The sequence below is a fragment of the Coregonus lavaretus genome (assembly GCF_964263955.1).
Source record: "Coregonus lavaretus genome assembly, contig: HAP1_SCAFFOLD_772, whole genome shotgun sequence".
NCBI lineage: Eukaryota > Metazoa > Chordata > Actinopteri > Salmoniformes > Salmonidae > Coregonus > Coregonus lavaretus.
The window spans coordinates 127408-151746 of NW_028166115.1; the positions used below are offsets into that span (position 1 = coordinate 127408).

Consider the following 24339-nt stretch of genomic DNA (forward strand, 5'->3'; position numbering starts at 1 on the left):
GGGGATTTTTTCCATGGTATGGTGTAACATTTGGGAAGATCCTATTGATGATAATAGTTATACTTTGAGTCCAGATAGTTCAGATAGTTAGATATGCATTGAAGAATATAAGGGATGCGTTTGGGAGATCTGAGAAGAGTTGGTTGCAAGATCAGTTAGGCCCAGTAGGGGCAGTGATGGGTCAGATTTTAGTTTCAGCTTTGATAACACTGTGTGTGATGTTTGTAATTTGTTACTGACCTTTGAGAAAGCTATGATATTGAGATAGGTTGGAGAGTGATTCCTGGAGACAACACTCAGATGCCGGTGTTGACTGTTCCTGATCTGGATAAAGATGGACAAGTGGAACTGAATGGATAAATATCATTTTTCATTATTTGATCATTTTTCAAATGTTTTTTCTTCAATATTGGGGTGATTTTGGTATGATTTATGAATCAAAGGGGGGAATAGGTTTATGTGATTCATGCATCATTTATATATCATTTTTATATTCTTAGTTGATATTGAGGTTTAATTTGAAAGTGTTTGTTTTGCAAAAGATACTGTTTGGTCGTTTCTTTTTCTTCCAGAAGCATTTGGGGGAACATGGGAAGGGACAATATGACTGGAGGAGATGAAACAAGGAGGGTGTGGAAAGATTCCGATTCCATCATCAACAAGTCCATTGGAAGAGGAGACTACGGGGAGATGAAGTGTAGTGGACTACATTCCAGTGTCTGCAATGAAATATAGACATGTGTAATACATAATTGTGTCATATTCTTAGGGATTAATTTTTGTAGAATGATGTTTGATGTTATTGAATACATGTGAGGATCTTAGATGTTTTTGTTTATTTCGTGAATGTTTAGGGACAGGAAAGTCTAGGCAGGGAGAGGTTCACTGTAAGGTCCAATGGGTTGACCAGCCTTACAATGGATGTTTTTGGATAGGATTTTGTTTGCAGGGGCTTACATGTGTATTTAATTGCATCATAGTTTCAAATGCATTTACATGGTTAATGAGGTTATCTGGAGTACCGAAGGTGGTTGCCTGGGGCAGAGGGACCGTGAGAGAATTTTACTGTCTTGATTGATGGATGGAAGGTTGCCGGACAGTTTTTCGCTCTTACACTCCATAAAGATTTGTTCATATGTCATAGTAATGTATTCACACTTCATAAAGATAGTAATGTATTCACACTTCATAAACAGTTATTCATATTTCATAGAAAGGTATATACTCTAGAGGAGAATGTTTTTGGTTTAATGTTAAACCTACTCAATAAGATAAATTGTTACTAGTCATAATCCTATTCTGTTTGTTTTCGAGACTGTTCGTCTCGAAGGGGGGAATATCGTATATGAAGATTATGTCTTTGTTAAATGTTTTTCATGAAGAAATGGAATGTTTATGTTAGTATATGTTTTAGTGTAAAGTCACGTACAACAGACAGGAAGTGTGTTGTAGACAGGAGAGACTGGTGATTGGCCAGAAGAGGGAGCCACCCATCTTTTTGCATTGTTTATAAATAGGGGTTAAACGAAGAAGAAAGTCAGAACGGCCATGGCAATCTGAGGTGCCGTTCTCCGGACACCGCGGGTCTGTACTTATGCTGTAACCTCGTGATTTTAATAAAAGCCTCTAACCCGGTGCAGCTTGAACGGACTCTTTGTTGACAGCAATAACTGGCCACCACTCATCCGATACGACACTCCCTAAAACACTTCAGCGAGCAGGCCTTTCTAATTGACCTGGCCTGGGTATCCTGGATGGATATTGACCTCATTCCGTCAGTAGAGGATGCCTGGATGTTCTTCAAATGTGCTTTCCTCTCCATCTTAAATAAGCATGCCCCATTCAAAAAATGCAGAACTAAGAACAGATATAGCCCCTGGTTCACCCCAGACTTGACTGCCCTTGACCAGCACAAAAACATCCTGTGGCGATCTGCATTAGCATCGAACAGCCCCTGCGATAAGCAACTTTTCAGGGAAGTCAGGAACCAATATACACAATCAGTTAGGAAAGCAAATGCTAGCTTTTTCAAACATAAATTTGCATCCTGTAGCACTAACTCCAAAAAGTTTTGGGACACTGTAAAGTCCATGGAGAATAAGAGCACCTCCTCCCTGCTGCCCACTGCACTGAGGCTAGGAAACACTGTCACCACCGATAAATCTACGATAATCGAGAATTTCAACAAGCATTTTGCTACGGCTGGCCTTGCTTTCCACCTGGCTACCCCTACCCCGACCACCAGCTCTGCACCCTCCGCTGCAACTTGCCCATGCCCTGGTTCACCAACTACTTCTCAGATAGAGTTCAATGTGTCAAATCGTAGGGCCTGTTGTCTGTACCTCTGGCAGTCTCTATGGGGGTGCCACAGGGTTCAAATCTCGGTCCGACTCTATTCTCTGTGTATATCAATGATGTCGCTCTTGCTGCTGGTGACTCTCAGATCCACCTCTACGCAGATGACACCATTTTGTATACATCTGGCCCTTCATTGGACACTGTATTAACAAACCTCCAAACGAGCTTCAATGCCATACAACACTCCTTCCGTGGCCTCCAACTGCTCTTAAACGCTAGTAAAACTAAATGCATGCTCTTCAATCGAACGCTGCTTATACCCACCCGCCCGACTAGAATCACTACTCTCGGCGGCTCTGACTTAGAATATGTGGACAACTACAAATACCTAGGTGTCTGATTAGACTGTAAACTCTCCTTCCAGACTCACATTAAGCATCTCCAATCCAAAGTTACATCTAGAATCGGCTTCTTATTTCGCAACAAAGCCTCCTTCAATCATGCTGCCAAACATGCCCTCGTAAAACGGACTATCCTACCGATCCTTGACTTCGGCGATGTCATTTACAAAATAGCCTCCAACACTCTACTCAGCAAATTGGATATAGTCTATCACAGTGCCATCCGTTTTGTCACCAAAGCCCCATATACTACCCACCACTGTGACCTGTACGCTCTCGTTGGCTGGCCCTCACTACATATTCGTCGCCAAACCCACTGGCTCCAGGTCATCTATAAATCACTGCTAGGCAAATCCCTGCCTTATCTTAGCTCATTGCTCACCATAGCAACACCCATCCGTAGTATGCACTCCAGCAGGTATATCTTACTGGTCATCCCCAAAGCCAACACCTCCTTTGGCCGCCATTCCTTCCAGTTCTCTGCTGCCAATGACTGGAACGAACTGCAAAAATCTCTGAAGCTGGAGACTCTTATCTCCCTCACTAACTTTAAGCAACAGTTGTCAGAGCAGCTTACTGATCACTGCACCTGTACACAGCCCATCTGTAATTAGCCCACCCAACTACCTCATCCCCATATTGTTATTTATTTTGCTCTTTTGCACCCCAGTATCTCTATTTGCACATCACCTTCTGCACATCTATCACTCCAGTGTTAATACTAAATTGTAATTATATTTGTCACGCTCTGGCTCCGGGACTGTGTAGTTTGAGCCAGGGTGTGTTCATTTGGTTGTGTTTGGTTTTGGTTGTAGTGTCTTGTCTCGTCATGTGACTCCCAATCGGAGGTAACGAGTGTCAGCTGTCGGCTCGTTATCTCTGATTGGGAGCCATATTTAAACTGTCAATGTTCACCTTAGGGTTGTGGGTTTTTGTTCCATGTTTCAGTCTGTGTACTGAGGACTTCACTATCCGTCATTGTTTATTGTTTTCTCGTTCGTGCACTTTAACTTTAATAAAGTCATGTTCGCTACAAACGCTGCGCTTTGGTCCACTCCTTCCGTAGACGGCCGTGACAATATTGTACTATGGCCTATTTATTGCCTTACCTCCATAACTTACTACATTTGCACACACTGTATATAGATTTTCTATTTTTCTATTGTGTTATTGACTGTACGTTTTTGTTTATCCCATATGTAACTCTGTGTTGCTGTTGTTTTAATCGCTGTCACTGTCACGCCCTGGCTCTGGGGACTCTAATATGTTGAGCCAGGGTGTGTATAGTCTATGTGTGTTCTAGGTTTCACTTTCTGGTTTTGTAGATCTATGTTGGCCAGGGTGGCTCCCAATCAGAGACGGCTGTAGCTCGTTGTCTCTGATTGGGAGTCATACTTAGGTAGCCGTTTGGCACTCATTCATTGTGGTTTCTTGTTCGTATTTGGTTTGTGTATTACCATTGACTGTCACGTCATCGTTTTGTTGTTTTGATCGTGTGATCATTCTATAAATAAATATGTTCGCCTTCAACGCTGCGCCTTGGTCCTCCTCTATGTATGACGATCGTGACAGAAGAAACCACCAAGATTTGACCAAGCAGCGTGTCCAGGAGCCATCGCCAGGGAGATCTCTAGCAGATCTCCTTCGCCTCCTCGACTGGGTCAAGCCGAGTGAGGAAGAGAAGGGCTTGACATTGTGGCAGAAGGGCGAAAGGCTGGCGAGGGACATGGAGACCTGGTCCACGGGTAGGAGAGACGCCCAGAAAATTTTTAGGGGGGGCTAACGCCGTGGACGACGGGCCAGCAGGAGACCGCGGCAGAGCGGCCCAGCGGATTGGCAGAGGAGGCCGCCAGGTTACGGGGGCCACTGGTCGAAGAGGGGGTGGAAGGTGTAGAGGCACGGCGAGAGGTACTGGGGTGTGTTACCAGTCCGGTCCGGCCCATTCCAGATCCCTGCGTAGGACCAGTGGTGTGTGTCCCCAGTACGGTCCGGCCTGTTCCTGCTCCCCGCACCAAGTCAGTGGTGCGCTTCGTCAGCCCGGCTCGGCCCGTTCCTGCTCCCCGCACCAAGTCAGTGGTGCGCTTCGTCAGCCCGGCTCGGCCCGTTCCTGCTCCCCGCACCAAGTCAGTGGTGCGCTTCGTCAGCCCGGCTCGGCCCGTTCCTGCTCCCCGCACCAAGTCAATGGTGCGCTTCGTCAGCCCGGCTCGGCCCGTTCCTGCTCCCCGCACCAAGTCAGTGGTGCGCTTCGTCAGCCCGGCTCGGCCCGTTCCTGCTCCCCGCCCCAAGTCAGTGGTGCGCTTCGTCAGCCCGGCTCGGCCCGTTCCTGCTCCCCGCACCAAGTCAGTGGTGCGCTTCGTCAGCCCGGCTCGGCCCGTTCCTGCTCCCCGCACCAAGTCAGGGGTGCGCTTCGTCAGCCCGGCTCGGCCCGTTCCTGCTCCCCGCCCCAAGTCAGTGGTGCGCTTCGTCAGCCCGGCTCGGCCCGTTCCTGCTCCCCGCACCAAGTCAGTGGTGCGCTTCGTCAGCCCGGCTCGGCCCGTTCCTGCTCCCCGCACCAAGTCAGTGGTGCGCTTCGACAGCCCGGCTCGGCCCGCTCCTGCTCCCCACACCAAGCCAGTGGTGTGCGTCGTCAGTCCGGCACGGCCCGTGCCTGTTCCACCGGTGGCTGGTCCGGCACCGGTCAGATGCTTCACGCCGGAGCTAGAGCAACCGCTCCACCAGTGTGCAGTCCAGCTCCGGCCAGCGGGGCCAGACCGGACCAGGGGTACTTTGGGGGGTTGGAGAGGGAGCGGGGATCAGGCCCGGAGCCGGATCCGCCGCCTAAGCGGAGTGCCCACCCGGTCCCTCCCCTGTGGTGTTTGGTGGGCGCGGTCGGAGTCCGCGCCTTTAGGGGGGGGTACTGTCACGCCCTGGCTCTGGGGACTCTAATATGTTGAGCCAGGGTGTGTATAGTCTATGTGTGTTCTAGGTTTCACTTTCTGGTTTTGTAGATCTATGTTGGCCAGGGTGGCTCCCAATCAGAGACGGCTGTAGCTCGTTGTCTCTGATTGGGAGTCATACTTAGGTAGCCGTTTGGCACTCATTCATTGTGGTTTCTTGTTCGTATTTGGTTTGTGTATTACCATTGACTGTCACGTCATCGTTTTGTTGTTTTGATCGTGTGATCATTCTATAAATAAATATGTTCGCCTTCAACGCTGCGCCTTGGTCCTCCTCTATGTATGACGATCGTGACAGTCACGGATTCTGCCGAGACTGCTCCTCCTCCTGGTTCGGGCAGGCTTCGGCGTTCGCCGTCCCCGGAGTACTAGCTGCCACCGTTGAATGTTTCTTGGTGTGATTGCTTTGGTCTGTCTTTTACACCTGTGTCCGTTTGTGTCTGATTACGTGTCCTATAAGTTCCCTGTTTTGCTTTGGTTAGATTGTGTGTTGTTTTTTGCCTGTCCGTAGTGCTGCGTGTTTTTGTATCTGTTTCTTTGTTTATTTGGTTATACGCATAGTTTGCGTATTGCTCGCCTCTGTTTTGTCGAGGCCGTTTACTGTATCCTTGCCTGGTTATTTTCCACAGTAAACTTTGTTGAACTATGCTTCGGTGTCCTGCGCCTGACTTCCACACATCATACACCTCAGCCTTGACAATCGCACTGCTTTGCTTTATCTTGGCCAGGTCGCAGTTGTAAATGAGAACTTGTTCTCAACTGGCCTTCCTGGTTAAATAAAGGTTAAATAAAAAAATTAAAAAATCACATCTGAAAATATTTTACCTGAAGCTTTCCTCTCACATTTATGCATGTGGCTGTTTATTGCCCCTAGCCATTCATTGGCCAGATTTATACAAAACATTAGTGCTTTATATTACTGCTATTGTACAAAGTACAGATTCCCAGGCAAGCCGTCTAAAACTTGTCAGTACTTGAGAACTGCTGGTAAAAGGTCGTTGAAGGGACATTTGAAGTGAATGTGGTTTGACTGATTCAATATGAAAACCCCATCTGGTGAGTTTAGTTCTGTATATTATTTTGCTTCAAATATAGATATCTAAGATATGCACGATTACTAGCTTACTCAATACGGCATACTCATGCCTTGGCTCAGATTTATGTTGACAATCTATCTGTTACACAAGCTGACACCCATTATAATGTCTGCTTTATTTTTTGAATGTGTAAAATTATTGCAAGTCAAGTCTAAATAGTGTTCATATTACCCCTACCAGACAACTTGTATGTGGATGTAAAATATTCAATAATTAATAGTTCTAAATCCTTCCCTCTTTCGTGTCCAGAACGTACATTGGTCGTCATCGGCAACCCTGGAGCTGTGTCATGGGCTTCCCTGGAAGGAGGTGAAGAGAAGCCCCTGGGGACCACCAGACTCTGGGGTACTACAGGAACCATCTCAGGACGCCCCCTCACTGTGGTAAACATGCCTGGTGCAGTAACCACCACCCAGAGCCAGAAGGCGCTACAGGTAAATGTGGCATAGTCTGCTGCGCTTGTGTCTGCCTCGTCATGTGCTATCACGGTTCCTTGGGAGGTCCCTACCCTAAACCCTAACCGTAACCCCTACTTTTACCCTAACCTTAACCCGTACTATAACCATTTTACATTTTAACTTCAGTGGGGGTAGGGACGTCCCAAGGATTCTGAATAGCAGGGACCCATGTTTTTGTGTCAATGTACTGTATCTGTGTCTGCTGTTTGTCTGTTTTGGATTTCTCTATTGTTGTTTCTTGTTCTTATTTATATTCTGTTTTTCTCTGTAAAGTGTGTTGAGACTGGGTGAATCTCAATTGTACGTCCTTGATTCCACGTGTCACGTATCCTTGCCTCGTTCTGAAAATACATCAGATCTTCTGCTCCAATCTGCTTTGAGATGGAGACAAGGAGGGAGGACATAAGGAATAAAGGAAATATAATTGAGATTCACCCACTGTGAAAGGCACTTCAAATAAATTGTGATGACTTGTCTACAGGACTGGGCTATGGAGTGTCTGTCCCTGTCTGAGTGTTCCAAGGGGGTCCACTCTTTTCTCCTGGTGGCTCCGTTGGGTCGGCTCACAGAGCAGGAGAGGAGGGGGGCTCAGTGCATCCGGAGGATGTTCGGAGAGAAGGCCCACGGTTTCACTCAGGTCCTCTTCACCTACAAGCCGGAGCAGAAGGACAGTCTGGAGGATCTACTGAAGGAGAGAGAGGCCCAGAGGCTGGTTGAGGAGTTTGGGGGACGTTTTCACATCTGCCCAAAGAGCATTGGTGAAGAGGTGGAAGTCACAGGGTTACTGGAGAAGATCGACGCCATTTTGGATCGGGGCGCAGACCGCTGCTACACCGTGGAGATGCACCCAGAAGCTCAACCGCTATTGGTGGAGTTTAGGGAGCAGCTTAGGGGCCTATTGGACGGCTTTATCAGACTTAAGGAAAGGATCAATGAAAGGGAGAGAATGCGAGTTAACGTGGAGAATTTGGAACACAGGATCTTCAGAGAGAAGCTAGCGAGGCTTCAAGATGAGCTCTTGTTGAAGCATGTGGAGAAAGAAGGAGACAGAGGGATGGAGGTAGAGGCGCTGAGTTTTATATATGAGTTGGATAGGTTAGTTGACAGGCTTGCCCTAAAAAGAGCGAGAGCAGTCGAGGACAAACACAAGAGCAGAGAGGACGTGCAGAGATTTAGGGAGGAGTTGGGGAGGATGGTGGATGAAATGGTTACCAACCTGAAACACAAGAATAGACAGAAGGTCGAAGGAGAGTGGGAGCTTCAGAACTTCAGGGAACAGCTAGAAAGACTGAAAAACAACATGAAAAAGACAGAAAAGAGAGGGAACGGGAATGAGAATGGGGAAATGAGTTTGTGAAGGGGACAGGAAGGTGGGATGAGGAAGAGAGAGAGATTCCGGAGGGAAACACGGAGGGAGGGAATGAAGGGGCAGGGTTTGACATGGGTCAACAGTTTAATAATAATAATAATAATAATAATAATAATAATATACCATTTAGTAGACGCTTTTCTCCAAAGCGACTTACAGTCATGCGTGCATACATTTTTACGTATGGGAGTTTAAGGGAATGATGCAGAAGTTGGGGAATATTGGGAATATCAGGAAAAAGAGGAGAGGAGCTTGGAGGAAAGGAAAAGGTGATAAAAAGGGTGATGAAAATTATCTATAGATACTAGCTATTGGCTACATTGATTTAATAAATTATTTTTAATGGATGACAATCTATGATGCATTAGATGTTAAACATATCAATGAATGTTGATGATATTGTGTGTGTCACGTTGCTGCATGATTAACTGTTGAATATGTGTTACTAATTCGTCATAGGACTAGAGAATCAACAGATAACTTTACCATGTATCATTCATGCATTAATCATATGCTTACCATGCTGAACTTGAATTCAATAAAGATGAATCCAAACATGAACAAAAAACAATACTGCACATCCATAATAACTTAAAAATAAAGACGCAAATAATCATAGAAATAAAAAAATGTAACAACTCTCAGTGCTTGCCTTGCCCCTCTGACCTGTACATCCCGCACATGCGCAGTGCACCCCCGGCCTCTGTAGTGATGCAAAGATGGCGTCCTCCGTGGCTATCTGCACAGCACGTTTACTCAACTCTGTAGGAGTGTCTTCTGGCCAACGTCGGGCTTGCTTGCTGCTTGCCTCGGCTAGACATGGAGAAGCCTGTGCCACGGCGATCTTGGAGACACAACGGTGCAGGATAGGGGGCAATTTTGGATGTTTGAGACCTGGAAATGCAGTGACATTGAGACTCACAGGTGAGAGAGGGAGAACTGTCTGGAGTTGGTGTCAGTATAAACCTAGGTAAAAGTTTGGTTGCTATAGAAAGCTATTTTATTTGTCAATCATTCTGTAAATGTCGTTGACATTGTGTTTATTTATGTGTTTCATGTCACGATCAGACATTAGACACTTGCTCGGTACTGCTGCAACAACAATGTACAGTAGCTGGACGTGCATGATGTAACTGTCCTCAATGCTCAAGCACAAAATTTACATGACACAAACTACAGTGTCTGCACTGGTAGTTAACTACTAGCTAGCTAGTCCGTACATCTAGCTAGTACACTTCTAAATGCATTCTTCTCATTCTTCATTATTTGTTTAGCTAACGTTAGCTAGCTATGTCTAACAAACATGCTAAGTACCATTACCCAGAATGCTTTGCTTCAATACAAGGACAGAAGTTATGGCTCTTTGACGCAGTTCATATCTCCCTCTTCTCACCACAGGACTGAGGTCCCCCCATGTTGTCAGCAGTAGTCACTCCTTCCACACTAGCTGCTCCTCAGCTAACAAACAGGACTTGTATGATGTTCTGGGGGTGCCTCGCTCGGCCACTCAGAAAGAGATCAAGAAAGCCTACTATCAGGTGAGAGGGTTGTCTATTAGGAAAGCCTGCACCTGTAGCTCTGTTGCTGTGTGGGTTGTTGCAGAAATATAGGCCTAGACTGTTGTCATTATGGAGTTCTACATGTATGGAGTTCTAGAATGTTCATAAACATTGATTCAAACTTCAGTTGTAAACATTGAAATAGTACATGGCCTCGTCTCATTGGTTCAGTGAAATTAGCTCGGTAGGCTATATAATACCATTGGTCTATCCTATTACAGATGGCTAAGAAGTACCACCCAGACACCAACCAGGATGACCCTCAGGCCAAGGAGAAGTTTGCCAAGCTGGCAGAAGCCTACGAGGTACACACCCTTTGTCGTGCCAGATCAGGCAGAGACACATTCAATTGGTCCCTGGCCTAATTCTACAAATTCAAGTCCTGCACGCTTTCGACTGTCCAGAACTTCAATTTCCAATAAATCAAAAGGCTCTGCCAAGCCAGGCATAGGATCTGATGAGGCGCTGATCCTAGATCTGTACCTATTTAAGCAACTTCTACTCTCTTCTATATTATTTGTAGATGGACAGTGAGACACAACCCCTTAGCAATGGCTGGGATATCGTTCCTGATATTGTTCCTGATATTGTTCCCCCAAGGTGCTGAGTGACGAGGTGAAGAGGAAGCAGTATGACACGTACGGGGCGGCAGGCTTCGACCCCGGCCAGGCGGGAGGGGGGGCGGGGGGGCAGCAGTACTGGAGGTCCGGGGGGGCCAGTGTCGACCCAGAGGAAATGTTCAGGAAGATCTTCGGGGAGTTCACAGGAGCACGGGGGTTCGGAGACTTTAACAGCATGTTTGAACAGAGGCCAGAGGTGTGGTTCTAACAGATGAATAACCAGGTTATAACAGGTTTCATGATTCAGCATAGAATTAGAATTGGTAGAATGTATAAGTTCCAATCAACAGCAATGTTACATGATTTCATGTGAATGTTTAGAGCTTGCTCAGTTATACATATTCAGCCATATGTTTTCATCTGTAACTCTCTTTCTCCCTCTCTCTCCCACTTTTATTACCTCACCCCCCTTTTTCTCATGCTATACCTCCATCTCTTTACCCTTTTATTTGTCTCTCCCTCTCTCTCCCCTTTCCTCTCTCTCTCTCTCTGCTTCCCTCCCTCCATCCCTCTCTCTCTCAGTTTGTGATGGAGCTGACGTTCACCCAGGCAGCGAAGGGAGTGAACAAGGAGATGACAGTGAACCTGGAGAATGCGTGTCAGAGATGTGACGGTAAAGGCAGTGAGCCAGGAACCAAGGTCCAACACTGTCACTACTGCAACGGCACCGGCATGGTGAGTGATGTCAACCAACTGTCACCGTCAGGGGCCAGGGCCTGTATTCACCAAGCGTCTCAGAGTAGGAGTGCTGGTCTAGAATCAGCCCCCCTCCAACTTATTTATTATGATTTAAAAAACTGATCCTCGATCAGAACTGCTACTTTGAGACGCTTTATGAGTACAGTCCCTGATGTTTTACAAGGTTGTCTCCACCATGACCGTATCCCTTTTATAAAACAGAAATCTCAGGGAGCTAGTAGCAATTGACTTCAGGGCTTACCTTTTTGATCCACACTCCCATAACTTATTAAGACACCTTTATTAGCTCTATACTGTCATAACAGCCATATTAAAAATGTATGATCATCTAAATGTTAGTCTCTGTGCTGCCCCCTGTAGGAGTCTATAAACACGGGCCCGTTCATGATGCGCTCCACTTGTCGTCGATGTGGAGGGCGGGGCTCCATCATGACCACGCCCTGTGTGATGTGTCGTGGCTCGGGACAGACCAAACAGAGACAGACCGTCACCGTGCCTGTACCTGCGGGTGAGTGAGAGAGATATCTCCATCCATCAGGTCAGGCCATGTACAAGGAACCAATTGTTCAATGATATTTTACATTTACATTTTAGTCATTTAGCAGACGCTCTTATCCAGAGTGACTTACAGGAGCAAGTAGGGTTAAGTGCCTTGCTCAAGGGCACATTTACGTCATTTAGCAGACGCTCTTATCCAGAGCGACTACAAATTGGTGCATTCACCCTATAGCCAGTGGGATAACCACTTTACACTTTTTTATTTTTTTTTTTTATTTTTTGGGGGGGTAGAAGGATTACTTTATCCTATCCCAGGTGTTCCTTAAAGAGGTGGGGTTTCAAATGTCTCCGGAAGGTGGTGAGTGACTCCGCTGTCCTGGCGTCGTGAGGGAGCTTGTTCCACCATTGGGGTGCCAGAGCAGCGAACAGCTTTGACTGGGCTGAGCGGGAACTATGCTTCCGCAGAGGAAGGGGAGCCAGCAGGCCAGAGGTGGATGAACGCAATGCCCTCGCCTGGGTGTAGGGACTGATCAGAGCCTGAAGGTACGGAGGTGCCGTTCCCCTCACTGCTCCATAGGCAAGCACCATGGTCTTGTAACGGATGCGAGCTTCAACTGGAAGCCAGTGGAGTGTGCGGAGGAGGGGGGTGACGTGAGAGAACTTGGGAAGGTTGAACACCAGACGGGCTGCGGCATTCTGGATGAGTTGTAGGGGTTTAATGGCACAGGCAGGGAGCCCAGCCAACAGCGAGTTGCAGTAATCCAGACGGGAGATGACAAGTGCCTGGATTAGGACCTGTGCCGCTTCCTGTGTAAGGCAGGGTCGTACTCTCCGAATGTTGTAGAGCATGAACCTGCAGGATCGGGTCACCGCCTTGATGTTGGCGGAGAACGACAGGGTGTTGTCCAGGGTCACGCCAAGGCTCTTCGCACTCTGGGAGGAGGACACAACGGAGTTGTCAACCGTGATGGCGAGATCATGGAACGGGCAGTCCTTCCCCGGGAGGAAGAGCAGCTCCGTCTTGCCAGGGTTCAGCTTGAGGTGGTGATCCGTCATCCATACTGATATGTCGGCCAGACATGCAGAGATGCGATTCGCCACCTGGTTATCAGAAGGGGGAAAGGAGAAGATTAGTTGTGTATCGTCAGCGTAGCAATGATAGGAGAGGCCATGTGAGGATATGACAGAGCCAAGTGACTTGGTGTATAGGGAGAAAAGGAGAGGGCCTAGAACTGAGCCCTGGGGGACACCAGTGGTGAGAGCACGTGGTGCGGAGACAGCTTCTCGCCACGCCACTTGGTAGGAGCGACCGGTCAGGTAGGACGCAATCCAGGAGTGAGCCGCGCCGGAGATGCCCAGCTCGGAGAGGGTGGAGAGGAGGATCTGATGGTTCACTGTATCAAAGGCAGCAGACAGGTCTAGAAGGACAAGAGCAGAGGAGAGAGAGTTAGCTTTAGCAGTGCGGAGAGCCTCCGTGACACAGAGAAGAGCAGTCTCAGTTGAATGACCAGTCCTGAAACCTGACTGGTTTGGATCAAGAAGGTCATTCTGAGAGAGATAGCAAGAGAGTTGGCTAAAGACGGCACGCTCAATAGTTTTGGAAAGAAAAGAAAGAAGGGATACTGGTCTGTAGTTGTTGACATCAGTGGGATCGAGTGTTGGTTTTTTGAGAAGGGGTGCAACTCTCGCTCTCTTGAAGACGGAAGGGACATGGCCAGCGGTCAAGGATGAGTTGATCAGCGAGGTGAGGTAGGGGAGAAGGTCACCGGAGATGGTCTGGAGAAGAGAGGAGGGGATGGGGTCAAGCGGGCAGGTTGTTGGGCGGCCTGCAGTCACTAGTCGCAAGATTTTATCTGGAGAGAGAGGGGAGAAAGAAGTCAAAGCATAGGGTAGGGCAGTGTGAGCAGGACCAGCAGTGTCATTAGACTTAACAAACGAGGATCGGATGTCGTCAACCTTCTTTTCAAAGTGGTTGACAAAGTCATCCACAGAGAGGGAGGGGGGGGGGGGGATTCAGCAGTGAGGAGAATGTGGCAAAGAGCTTCCTAGGGTTAGAGGCAGATGCTTGGAATTTAGAGTGGTAGAAAGTGGCCTTAGCAGCAGAAACAGATGAAGAAAATGTAGAGAGGAGGGAGTGAAAAGATGCCAGGTCGGCAGGGAGTTTAGTTTTCTTCCATTTCCGCTCAGCTGCCCGGAGCTCTGTTCTGTGAGCTCGCAATGAGTCATCAAGCCACAGAGCTGGAGGGGAGGACCGAGCCGGCCGGGAGGATAGGGGACACAGGGAGTCAAAGGATGCAGAAAGGGAGGAGAGGAGGGTTGAGGAGGCAGAATCAGGAGATTGGAGGGAGAAGGATTGAGCAGAGGGAAGAGATGATAGGATGGAAGAGGAGAGAGTAGTGGGAGAGAGAGAGCGAAGGTTGCGGCGGCGCGTTACCATCTGTGTAGGGGCAGAGTGAGTAGTGTTGGAGGAGAGCGAGAGAGAAAAGGATACAAAGTAGTGGTCGGAGACATGGAGGGGAGTTGCAGTGAGATTAGTAGAAGAGCAACATCTAGTAAAGATGAAGTCAAGCGTATTGCCTGCCTTGTGAGTGGGGGGGGATGGTGAGAGGGTGAGGTCAAAAGAGGAGAGGAGTGGAAAGAAGGAGGCAGAGAGAAATGAGTCAAATGTAGACGTGGGGAGGTTGAAATCCCCCAAGACTGTGAAGGGTGAGCCATCCTCAGGAAAGGAACTTATCAAGGCGTCAAGCTCATTGATGAAATGATATGATGAAAATGCAGATTGACTACAGAACATGGACTGATGTGTTTTTATATTGTTGTCTTGCAGGAGTAGACGATGGACAGACTGTACGAATGCCAGTGGGGAAGAAGGAAATCCACATCACATTTAGAGTAAGTATGGACAGCATTGAGCTAGTTGTCTACCCCAGGGTTTCCCAAAGTCGGTCATGGTGTCCCCCTTGGGTGCATCTTTGGGTTTTGCTGTAGTACTACACAGCTGATTCAAATAACCAACTCATCATCAAGCTTTGATTATTTGAATCAGCTGTGTAGTTCTAGGGGCAAAAACCAAAATGTGCACCCAGAGGGGCCCCAGGACCCAGTTTGGGAAACCCTGGTCTACCCTTCAATGAGCTCCCAGACATGGCAGTTATACTCCTGTATGCTTTTGCTTTCTCTTTCGGGGTTTGGGTGCATAGATGTCTAAAGTATTATTCATGTCAATCAATGTTTGATTGATTGTGGTTCTGATAATCCAGTTTTGCTTTGGCTGATCAACCTGAAGCCTTTCTAATATTCTTGAGACCTATCAAATATAAAAAACATTGGGGAAACAATGTTATTTTTCTCATTTGTGAAACACTTATTATCACACTGTTATATTTGTGACGGTTCTGATGGTCCAGTATCTCCTCTTCTCTCCAGGTCCAGAGGAGTTCAGTGTTCAGACGTGATGGTATCAACATCCACTCTGATGTCCACATCTCTGTGGCCCAGGCTATTCTGGGGGGCTCTGCTAGAGCACAGGGACTCTACAACACCATAGATATACAGGTGAGGGGGAGAAAGAGTTAGATAGATCTCTGTAGCCCAGGCTATACTGGGGGGGTTCTGTGGGCATGTGAACACTGGACAATTGAGGAGTGGAAAAACATCGCCTGGAATATGACAGCTAGTTCAGTTTACTTGAGTGGGCTGCGCAGTCCCTAGACCTCAACCCAATAGAGCATCTTTGGGATGAGATGGAACGGGATGTTTGCAGCATGAATGTACCGCCAGGCCAATCTGCATTAATTGCGTGATGCCATCGTGTCAGCATGGACCAACATCCTTGTGGAACGTTTCTGACACCTTGTAGAATACCCCAAAGAATTCAGGCTGTTCTGGAGGCAAAGGGGGGGTCTACAGGTGAGGGGGTGGGGGGGGGGAGTGAGGGAAGGGGGATGGAAGGAGAGAGAAATAAGTTGTTTTCTGCCCGGGCACAGGGACTGTACAACAGTATAGACATCCAGGTGAGGGAGGAGAGAGAAATAAGTTGTTTTCTGCCCGGGCACAGGGACTGTACAACAGTATAGACATCCAGGTGAGGGAGGGAGGTAAAGAGGAACTGTATCCCTGACTATTGAATGTATCTATATGAAATATTTCAATGTTTGGGTGTAATTCTGTTCAGCATGTATTACATTACCACATCTTTCAATCTGGTAACCATCTGGAAATATTACATTAGATACATGTTACATTGACCCTAGTCAATCTGGCAACCATCTGGAAATAATACATTAGATACATGTTACACTTACCCTAGTCTTGCTTGCCCAAGCTGATGGGTCTACTTGGCTTGTGTTGCTAGACTCACTGGCAGATGTGAAAAGAGGCTGGATTGACCGAACCACTGCCCTTTGTTTTGTAGATCCCTCCGGGTTGCCAGGCGGACCAGAAGATCCGTCTGCAGGGAAAGGGGATCCAGAGGATGAACAGCTATAGTTATGGAGATCACTACGTTCACATCAAGATCAGAGTACCAAAGTAAGAGTAAAAGAGAAAGAACACACACAAATCCACTTTTATTAGTCGCATACATAGATTTGCAGATGTTATCGAAGTTGAAGCGAAATGCTTGTGTTTCTATCTCCAACAGTGCAGTAATACCTAGCAATACAATATAAAAATGTATACAACGGGTGGGTCTAATGCTGATTGGTTAAAACCGCATTCCAGTGTCTATTCCACAAGTTACCACTGGCTAAATCTATAAAGTTAAAAATGCCTATTTACTCTGCTCCATCTGACTGCGCAATCCACTGTCTCATCAGCCCAGCCAGGCAATTTATAAACTTGATATCAACTATAAAAAGCATCTAGACATTATCTCACATTTATTTTAGACTAACACCATGCTGTCTGTCTCTCCAACATTTGCAACATGGTTTCAATATTCAAATTCAATCTCCAGCTGTCCCATAGTAATGTACGTGTTGGGAGTCGGGATGAGACAGACAGGCAGGCAGCGTTTCTCAGCCAGTCGAAATCATTTTTATGGATATATACAAAGAAATGTATAGAAAAAAGGTACAATGAAACGCAGTGCAGCTAGTTTGCAATCTTTCCTGCTTCAGTTTGAAGTGATTGCGTTAGTTGTGTTGTTGGCTATCTCCTCTGAACAACAGTATCCTGACGAGTGAGCACATTTTCTGTGCCAGGCGAAATCGCGCCTCATTAGCTCATTGTTATGGATGTCTACAAATAAATGTCACTAGAAAACAGCTTAAACAAACACAAATGCAGCTACTTTAATGTTATTCTGGCAGCACTTTTTGACATGACTAAGTTAGCCGTAGTTAGCTAGCTAGCAAGCAAGGGATAAGAACGTTGCCAGCCAGTATGGCAATGGAACATGTAGAACAAACGACTGGGTCGCGTCCATAGATACAGAACAAAGAGACTGAAGGACTGGATCGCGTCTCTAGCAACCGAACCGATAGAACGAACGACCAGCCGGCTTAGGTAGCAACCCTAGATTTGTGTCGGGACTATATCTTGTGGAGGGATGAAATAGTATGAATAGATTAATCAAAATAACGTTTTTAATGAAAATATGTCAATCATTATTTGAATACAGTGGGGGAAAAAAGTATTTAGTCAGCCACCAATTGTGCAAGTTCTCCCACTTAAAAAGATGAGAGAGGCCTGTAATTTTCATCATAGGTACACGTCAACTATGACAGACAAAATGAGAAAAAATATCCAGAAAATCACATTGTAGGACTTTTAATGAATTTATTTGCAAATTATGGTGGAAAATAAGTATTTGGTCAATAAAAAAAGTTTCTCAATACTTTGTTATATACCCTTTGTTGGCAATGACACAGGTCAAACGTTTTCTGTAAGTCTTCACAAGGTTTTCACACACTGTTGCTGGTATTTTGGCCATTCCTCCATGCAGATCTCCTCTAGAGCAGTGATGTTTTGGGGCTGTCGCTGGGCAACACAGACTTTCAACTCCCTCCAAAGATTTTCTATGGGGTTGAGATCTGGAGACTGGCTAGGCCACTCCAGGACCTTGAAATGCTTCTTACGAAGCCACTCCTTCGTTGCCCGGGCGGTGTGTTTGGGATCATTGTCATGCTGAAAGACCCAGCCACGTTTCATCTTCAATGCCCTTGCTGATGGAAGGAGGTTTTCACTCAAAATCTCACGATACATGGCCCCATTCATTATTTTCTTTACACGGATCAGTCGTCCTGGTCCCTTTGCAGAAAAACAGCCCCAAAGCATGATGTTTCCACCCCCATGCTTCACAGTAGGTATGGTGTTCTTTGGATGCAACTCAGCATTCTTTGTCCTCCAAACACGACGAGTTGAGTTTTTACCAAAAAGTTCTATTTTGGTTTCATCTGACCATATGACATTCTCCCAATCCTCTTCTGGATCATCCAAATGCACTCTAGCAAACTTCAGACGGGCCTGGACATGTACTGGCTTAAGCAGGGGGACACGTCTGGCACTGCAGGATTTGAGTCCCTGGCGGCGTAGTGTGTTACTGATGGTAGGCTTTGTTACTTTGGTCCCAGCTCTCTGCAGGTCATTCACTAGGTCCCCCCGTGTGGTTCTGGGATTTTTGCTCACCGTTCTTGTGATCATTTTGACCCCACGGGGTGAGATCTTGCGTGGAGCCCCAGATCGAGGGAGATTATCAGTGGTCTTGTATGTCTTCCATTTCCTAATAATTGCTCCCACAGTTGATTTCTTCAAACCAAGCTGCTTACCTATTGCAGATACAGTCTTCCCAGCCTGGTGCAGGTCTACAATTTTGTTTCTGGTGTCCTTTGACAGCTCTTTGGTCTTGGCCATAGTGGAGTTTGGAGTGTGACTATTTGAGGTTGTGGACAGGTGTCTTTTATACTGATAACAAGTTCAAACAGGTGCCATTAATACAGGTAACGAGTGGAGGACAGAGGAGCCTCTTAAAGAAGAAGTTACAGGTCTGTGAGAGCCAGAAATCTTGCTTGTTTGTAGGTGACCAAATACTTATTTTCCACCATAATTTGCAAATAAATTCATTAAAAATCCTACAATGTGATTTTCTGGATTATTTTTTCTCAATTTGTCTGTCATAGTGGACGTGTACCTATGATGAAAATTACAGGCCTCTCTCATCTTTTTAAGTGGGTGGCTGACTAAATACTTTTTTTCCCCACTGTATGTTGGTACCTGTTGTATAAAAGTGATAATGCCCAAGAAGCTGGTGTTTGGAGGATATATTGGCACGGTTTGCCGGCCCGAGACGAACAACACCCGTGCCAATATATCCTCCAAACACCGGTTTCGAGAGCATTATCACTGAAATATGAGCAGGCTATTATATTGTGGCAAACACAGCATTAGGCCTACAGTTGGAACATAATTTGTCCAGAGAGCACCAATTAAAAAGACGGATCGAATTTAATGAAAATGTCAGAATTAAAGAAAACAGGTTTTGCATATTTAAAAAAACTGGTTTTGTTTAATAAATAGGCTTACAATAATAACCATGATTAATAATACGAATTATTATAAATCAATGTATGTTTGAAAATTGCATCCTACCTGAATAGGGATTTGCACAGTAGCCTGCATTTGGATGCTCCAAAGGCCTTCTCATCTTAGTCCTCTACAATATTAAATAATATATTAAACTGATGATAGACAGCCTCTCCTGGACAATTTGGCCAGCTATGATTTTATCGTCTTTATATTTTGTTGGGTGGCCAAAAGCCGGCAACTAGGCCTACCAGTGTAAACATGTAGTGCACATAAAAAGAACTTGAGGTTACATTCCCATGTACCAAATAAAAAATACTAATTAAATGGGTTTCCGTTGCGTTTTCAACTCTAGGCCTACTGATGGTTTTGTCACTAAAAATGTTGCGCAAAGGCATAGCGAATGTGCCCACTCTGGTATTAACACTAACAACACCCATGCCAATATATCCTACAAACACTGGCATCTCTGGCATTATAACTGAAACATAATACACACATAATCTGATAGGAACTAAACTCAGCAAAAAAAGAAGTGTCCTCTCACTGTCAACTGCGTTTATTTTCAGCAAACTTAACATGTGTAAATATTTGTATGAAGATACCAAGATTCAATAACTGAGACATAAACTGAACGAGTTCCACAGACATGTGACTAACAGAAATTGAATAATGTGTCCCTGAACAAAGGGGGGGTCAAAATCAAAAGTACCAGTCAGTATCTGGTGTGACCACCAGCTGCATTAAGTACTGCAGTGCATCTCCTCATGGACTGCACCAGATTTGCCAGTTCTTGCTGTGAGATGTTACCCCACTCTTCCACCATGGCACCTGCAAGTTCCCTGACATTTCTGGGGGGAATGGCCCTAGCCCTAACACTCCGATCCAACAGGTCCCAGACGTGCTCAATGGGATTGAGATCCGGGCTCTTCGCTGGCCATGGCAGACCACTGACATTCCTGTCTTGAAGGAAATCACGCACAGAACGAGCAGTATGGCTGGTGGCATTGTCATGCTGGAGGGTCATGTCAGGATGAGCCTGCAGGAAGGGTACCACATGAGGGAGGAGGATGTCTTCCCTGTAACGCACAGCGTTGAGATTGCCTGCAATGACAACAAGCTCAGTCCGATGATGCTGACAAACCGCCCCAGACCATGACGGACCCTCCACCTCCAAATCGATCCCACTCCAGAGTACAGGCCTCGGTGTAACGCTCATTCCTTCGACGATAAACGCGAATCCGACCATCACCCCTGGTGAGACAAAACCGCGACTCGTCAGTGAAGAGCACTTTTTGCCAGTCCTGTCTGGTCCAGCAACGGTGGGTTGGTGCCCATAGGTGATGTTGTTGCCGGTGATGTCTGGTGAGGACCTGCCTTACAACAGGCCTACAAGCCCTCAGTCCAGCCTCTCTCAGCCTATTGTGGACAGTCTGAGCACTGATGGAGGGATTGTGCATTCCTGCTGTAACTCGGGCAGTTGTTGTTGCCATCTTGTACCTGTCCCGCAGGTGTGATGTTCGGATGTACTGATCCTGTGCAGGTGTTGTTACACGTGGTCCGCCACTACGAGGACAATCAGCTGTCCGTCCTGTCTCCCTGTAGTGCTGTCTTAGGCGTCTCACAGTACGGACATTGCAATTTATTGCCCTGGCCACATCTGCAGTCCTCATGCCTCCTTGCAGCATGCCTAAGGCACGTTCACGCAGATGAGCAGGGACCCTGGGCATCTTTATTTTGGTGTTTTTCGGAGTCAGTAGAAAGGCCTCTTTAGTGTCCTAAGTTTTCATAACTGTGACCTTAATTTCCTACCGTCTAAGCTGTTAGTGTCTTAACGACCGTTCCACAGGTGCATGTTCATTAATTGTTTATGGTTCATTGAACAAGCATGGGAAACAGTGTTTAAACCCTTTACAATGAAGATCTGTGAAGTTATTTGGATTTTACAAATTATCTTTGAAAGACAGGGTCCTGGAAAAAGTTATTTTTTTTGCTGAGTTTAGAAACAGGGTGATCGTGTCTGTTGGTGCCATCTTGCGGAGAGTCTGTCTCACAGACGTTAACAGACACATTCACTTAACACTGTTGTCTAGCTAGCATGGTTTTGTGTGACCACTGTTTTCACTTGTTCATGGTTAGAATAGAGTGTTCCAACCCTCTTGTCTTCTACCGCTGTAGGAAGTTAACCCATAGACAGCGCTCCCTGCTCCTGAGCTATGCAGAGGAAGAGACTGACGTGTTGGGGACTGTCAACGGCGTTACTGCTACTACCACAGGTAGGTTGTTTTTACCTGGGAATTATACTATATAGTTCCACATCCAGATCACCTTGTCTTTCTCCTGCCAGTGCTAGCCTGTCCCCTCTCAACACACACACACACACTTTAAATACTTTACTTAATCTACAAATCACATTACTGCAAAGAAGGATTCAAACATTTCAAACACTCTCACACACACACACGCCAAGCACATACACACACATGTTAAAACATGATGTAAACATGGGTCATATTTTGGCTGATTCATATAGTACCTGTTTTTGTCCAGGTGGGGGCAGGAGTGGTCAGCGCTCTGAGTCTGGGGCAGGACAGGACAGAACAGAGGGGCAGGAGAAGAAGAAGAAAGAGGAGGAGGGCATCCTTTCCAAAATAAAGAACATCTTTATCTGACAGCCACACCTCAGGTTGGACCCCCCAACCCCTTTAACGTTAGCTGTGTAATGAGTATTTGTCTGATTACAACATGAATACTATACTTTCAGGATACACACTCTAACAGATCATTTCTCCCACCTGCATTGTGGCTGTCCTATAGTACAGTGGTTCCCAAACTGTGGGGCGCGCCCCCTCTAGGGGTTGTCAGGGAGGACGCGGGTATATATCACATGAATACACATTAGACACGGCAAAATGAATAGAATTGCAAGAAAATTAGCTTTAAAACTGCAAAATGTTGTTTGCACCCCATGACAAAATGTGTAGAATTGCAGGAAATAAGCTTTAAACCTGCAAAACCTCCACCAACAAGAGGGGTGTGAACAGTTTGTGTCATGAACAGTGCTTGTGCCCATAGAAATAGACGTTGCACACTCACGCACGCTGTGGGGGGCGCGTGGTATTCCCTAATGCTGGGGCCCCAGAGTGAAAAAATGTGGGAACTGCTGCTATAGTAGATAATACCTGCTGCTAATTCCTCTCCTCAGGCCTATTCTATAGAACCAGCCTCACACCTGTCTCCCACCCCTCCCATTAACCCTGACCAAAACAGTCACCCCATGAAGAGTTTGTCTGACCCCTATTTATCATCTCCTCTCCCCAGGTAAGAGATCAACAGGACCATAATGGGAGAAGGTAAGCTACTGGCCCTCTGTCCCTCTCACTACCCTCCCTCACCTACCGCCTGGATAGAGGGAGAGAGAAAGAGGGGATGGGGGTTTGGATGTATCGAAAGGACATCCATTTAGACACAGAATGGGCCACCAAGAGAGCCAAGCCCAGCCACACACTGTTCAGTCCCAAATGACACAGGTGTTGGGTTGAGAAACTAAGAACTTGTTTTACCTGGAGGGGATTCAAAATGGACGCCAGCAAGTACCTGCCTGCTTCGCAAGGAATAGAGGAGAAGATTAGCGGAGAGAAGCGAGGAGGAGACAATTTCAGCAAGCTCTTCACAATGAGTGTTTCAGATACACACATTTCTGCACAGATGATCAGGGCCTGTATTCAGAGTAGGAGTGATGATCTAGGATCAGTTCCCCCTTGTCCATTGATTTTAATCTAAGAGGCAAAACTGATCCCAGATCAGCATTCCTACTCTGAGACGCTTTCTGAATATGGGCCCTGATCTTACAATGTCTGGCCTGGAGAAGTGTCTTAACACCTCAGGAACCACATCCATAAGATCTAGTGGTTGTATAATCTGTGCAGAATGTGTCTATAACACACCATTGGCATCATGTTGTGGTCTGATACAGGCCCATGCATTTAGTTGTATTTTCATTGTGGTGTTGTATGTGTGAGTGACAACACAGCTGTGCAAGACTTATGTCATTAATAAATTATTGAAGCTGAAATACAACTTCATCATACATAAAAATCCTTAATTATGGTAAAGTTTGAAAATAAATACAAATGTATGCACTCACTAACTGTAAGTCGCTCTGGATAAGAGCGTCTGCTAAATGACTAAAATGTAAACGTAATTGATAATCATAGTTGTATCAGTGCATCTCTAAACCCTTCTGGAATACAGTATAGGTGGACAGTGTTTATTTGGTACCAAACAGAAAACATAGTAACAAAGTAGTAGATATATAGTACATATACAATACTATAACACATCTACAACAATAACACCACAATATATACAATAACATATTCAATATTCAGTATACAATAACACCAAGTCAATTTCTATATACACAAAAATAACACTACTATTTTTAGGTTTCCCATGCGATCTCCTGTCACAATCACTTTTCTCTGAACCTTCTCTATATCCTTCAATTCAAATCAAATGCTTACGGGCCCTTCCCAACAACGTAGAGAATAAAACATTATAATAAAATAGGAACACAAGGAATAAATACACAATGAGTAACGATAACTTGGCTATATAAATAGTAGCAGCAGCGTACAGTATGTGATGAGTGGTTAAGTGTGTCTGTGTTTCGACAGTATGCTTGTGTGTACGTGTGTGTGTGTGTGTGTATATATATATATGTATATGTATGTATATATATATATGTATATATATATATATATGTATATGTATGTATGTATGTATGTGTTGGAATGTCAGTATGTGTGTGGGTAGAGTCAAAAGGGTCAGTGCAGATAGTCTGGTAGCTATTTGATTAACTATTTAGTAGTCTTATG

The 24339-nt window shown here is 45.9% G+C and overlaps 1 protein-coding gene across 2 annotated transcripts; it reads left to right on the plus strand.

Annotated features, from left to right (window-relative positions):
- The first annotated feature begins 9252 nt into the window (after positions 1–9252).
- Positions 9253–23587, plus strand: LOC311115047 (dnaJ homolog subfamily A member 3, mitochondrial-like). 2 transcript variants are annotated; one of them, XM_084190259.1, is made up of 12 exons: positions 9273–9483; positions 9958–10097; positions 10340–10423; positions 10719–10934; positions 11261–11413; positions 11798–11945; positions 14763–14827; positions 15362–15490; positions 16350–16465; positions 21638–21735; positions 22010–22145; positions 22781–23587. In XM_084190259.1, exons 1-11 carry the CDS (start codon positions 9279–9281, stop codon positions 22129–22131), a joined length of 1476 nt encoding a protein of 491 aa, XP_084046385.1. In that variant the 5' UTR covers positions 9273–9278; the 3' UTR covers positions 22132–22145; positions 22781–23587. The 2 variants fall into 2 exon arrangements, with proteins under 2 accessions (XP_084046386.1, XP_084046385.1); XM_084190260.1 differs by lacking the exon at positions 22010–22145 and having other exon boundaries at positions 9253–9483.
- Positions 23588–24339: the final 752 nt, after the last annotated feature.

Coding starts and splice junctions, on each gene's coding strand:
- LOC311115047 (XM_084190259.1), top strand. CDS start 9,279: ATGGCGTCCTCCGTGGCTATCTGCACAGCACGTTTACTCAACTCTGTA. Junction 9,484..9,957: donor AGTGACATTGAGACTCACAG/GTGAGAGAGGGA, acceptor TTCTCACCACAG/GACTGAGGTCCCCCCATGTT. Junction 10,935..11,260: donor TGTTTGAACAGAGGCCAGAG/GTGTGGTTCTAA, acceptor TCTCTCTCTCAG/TTTGTGATGGAGCTGACGTT.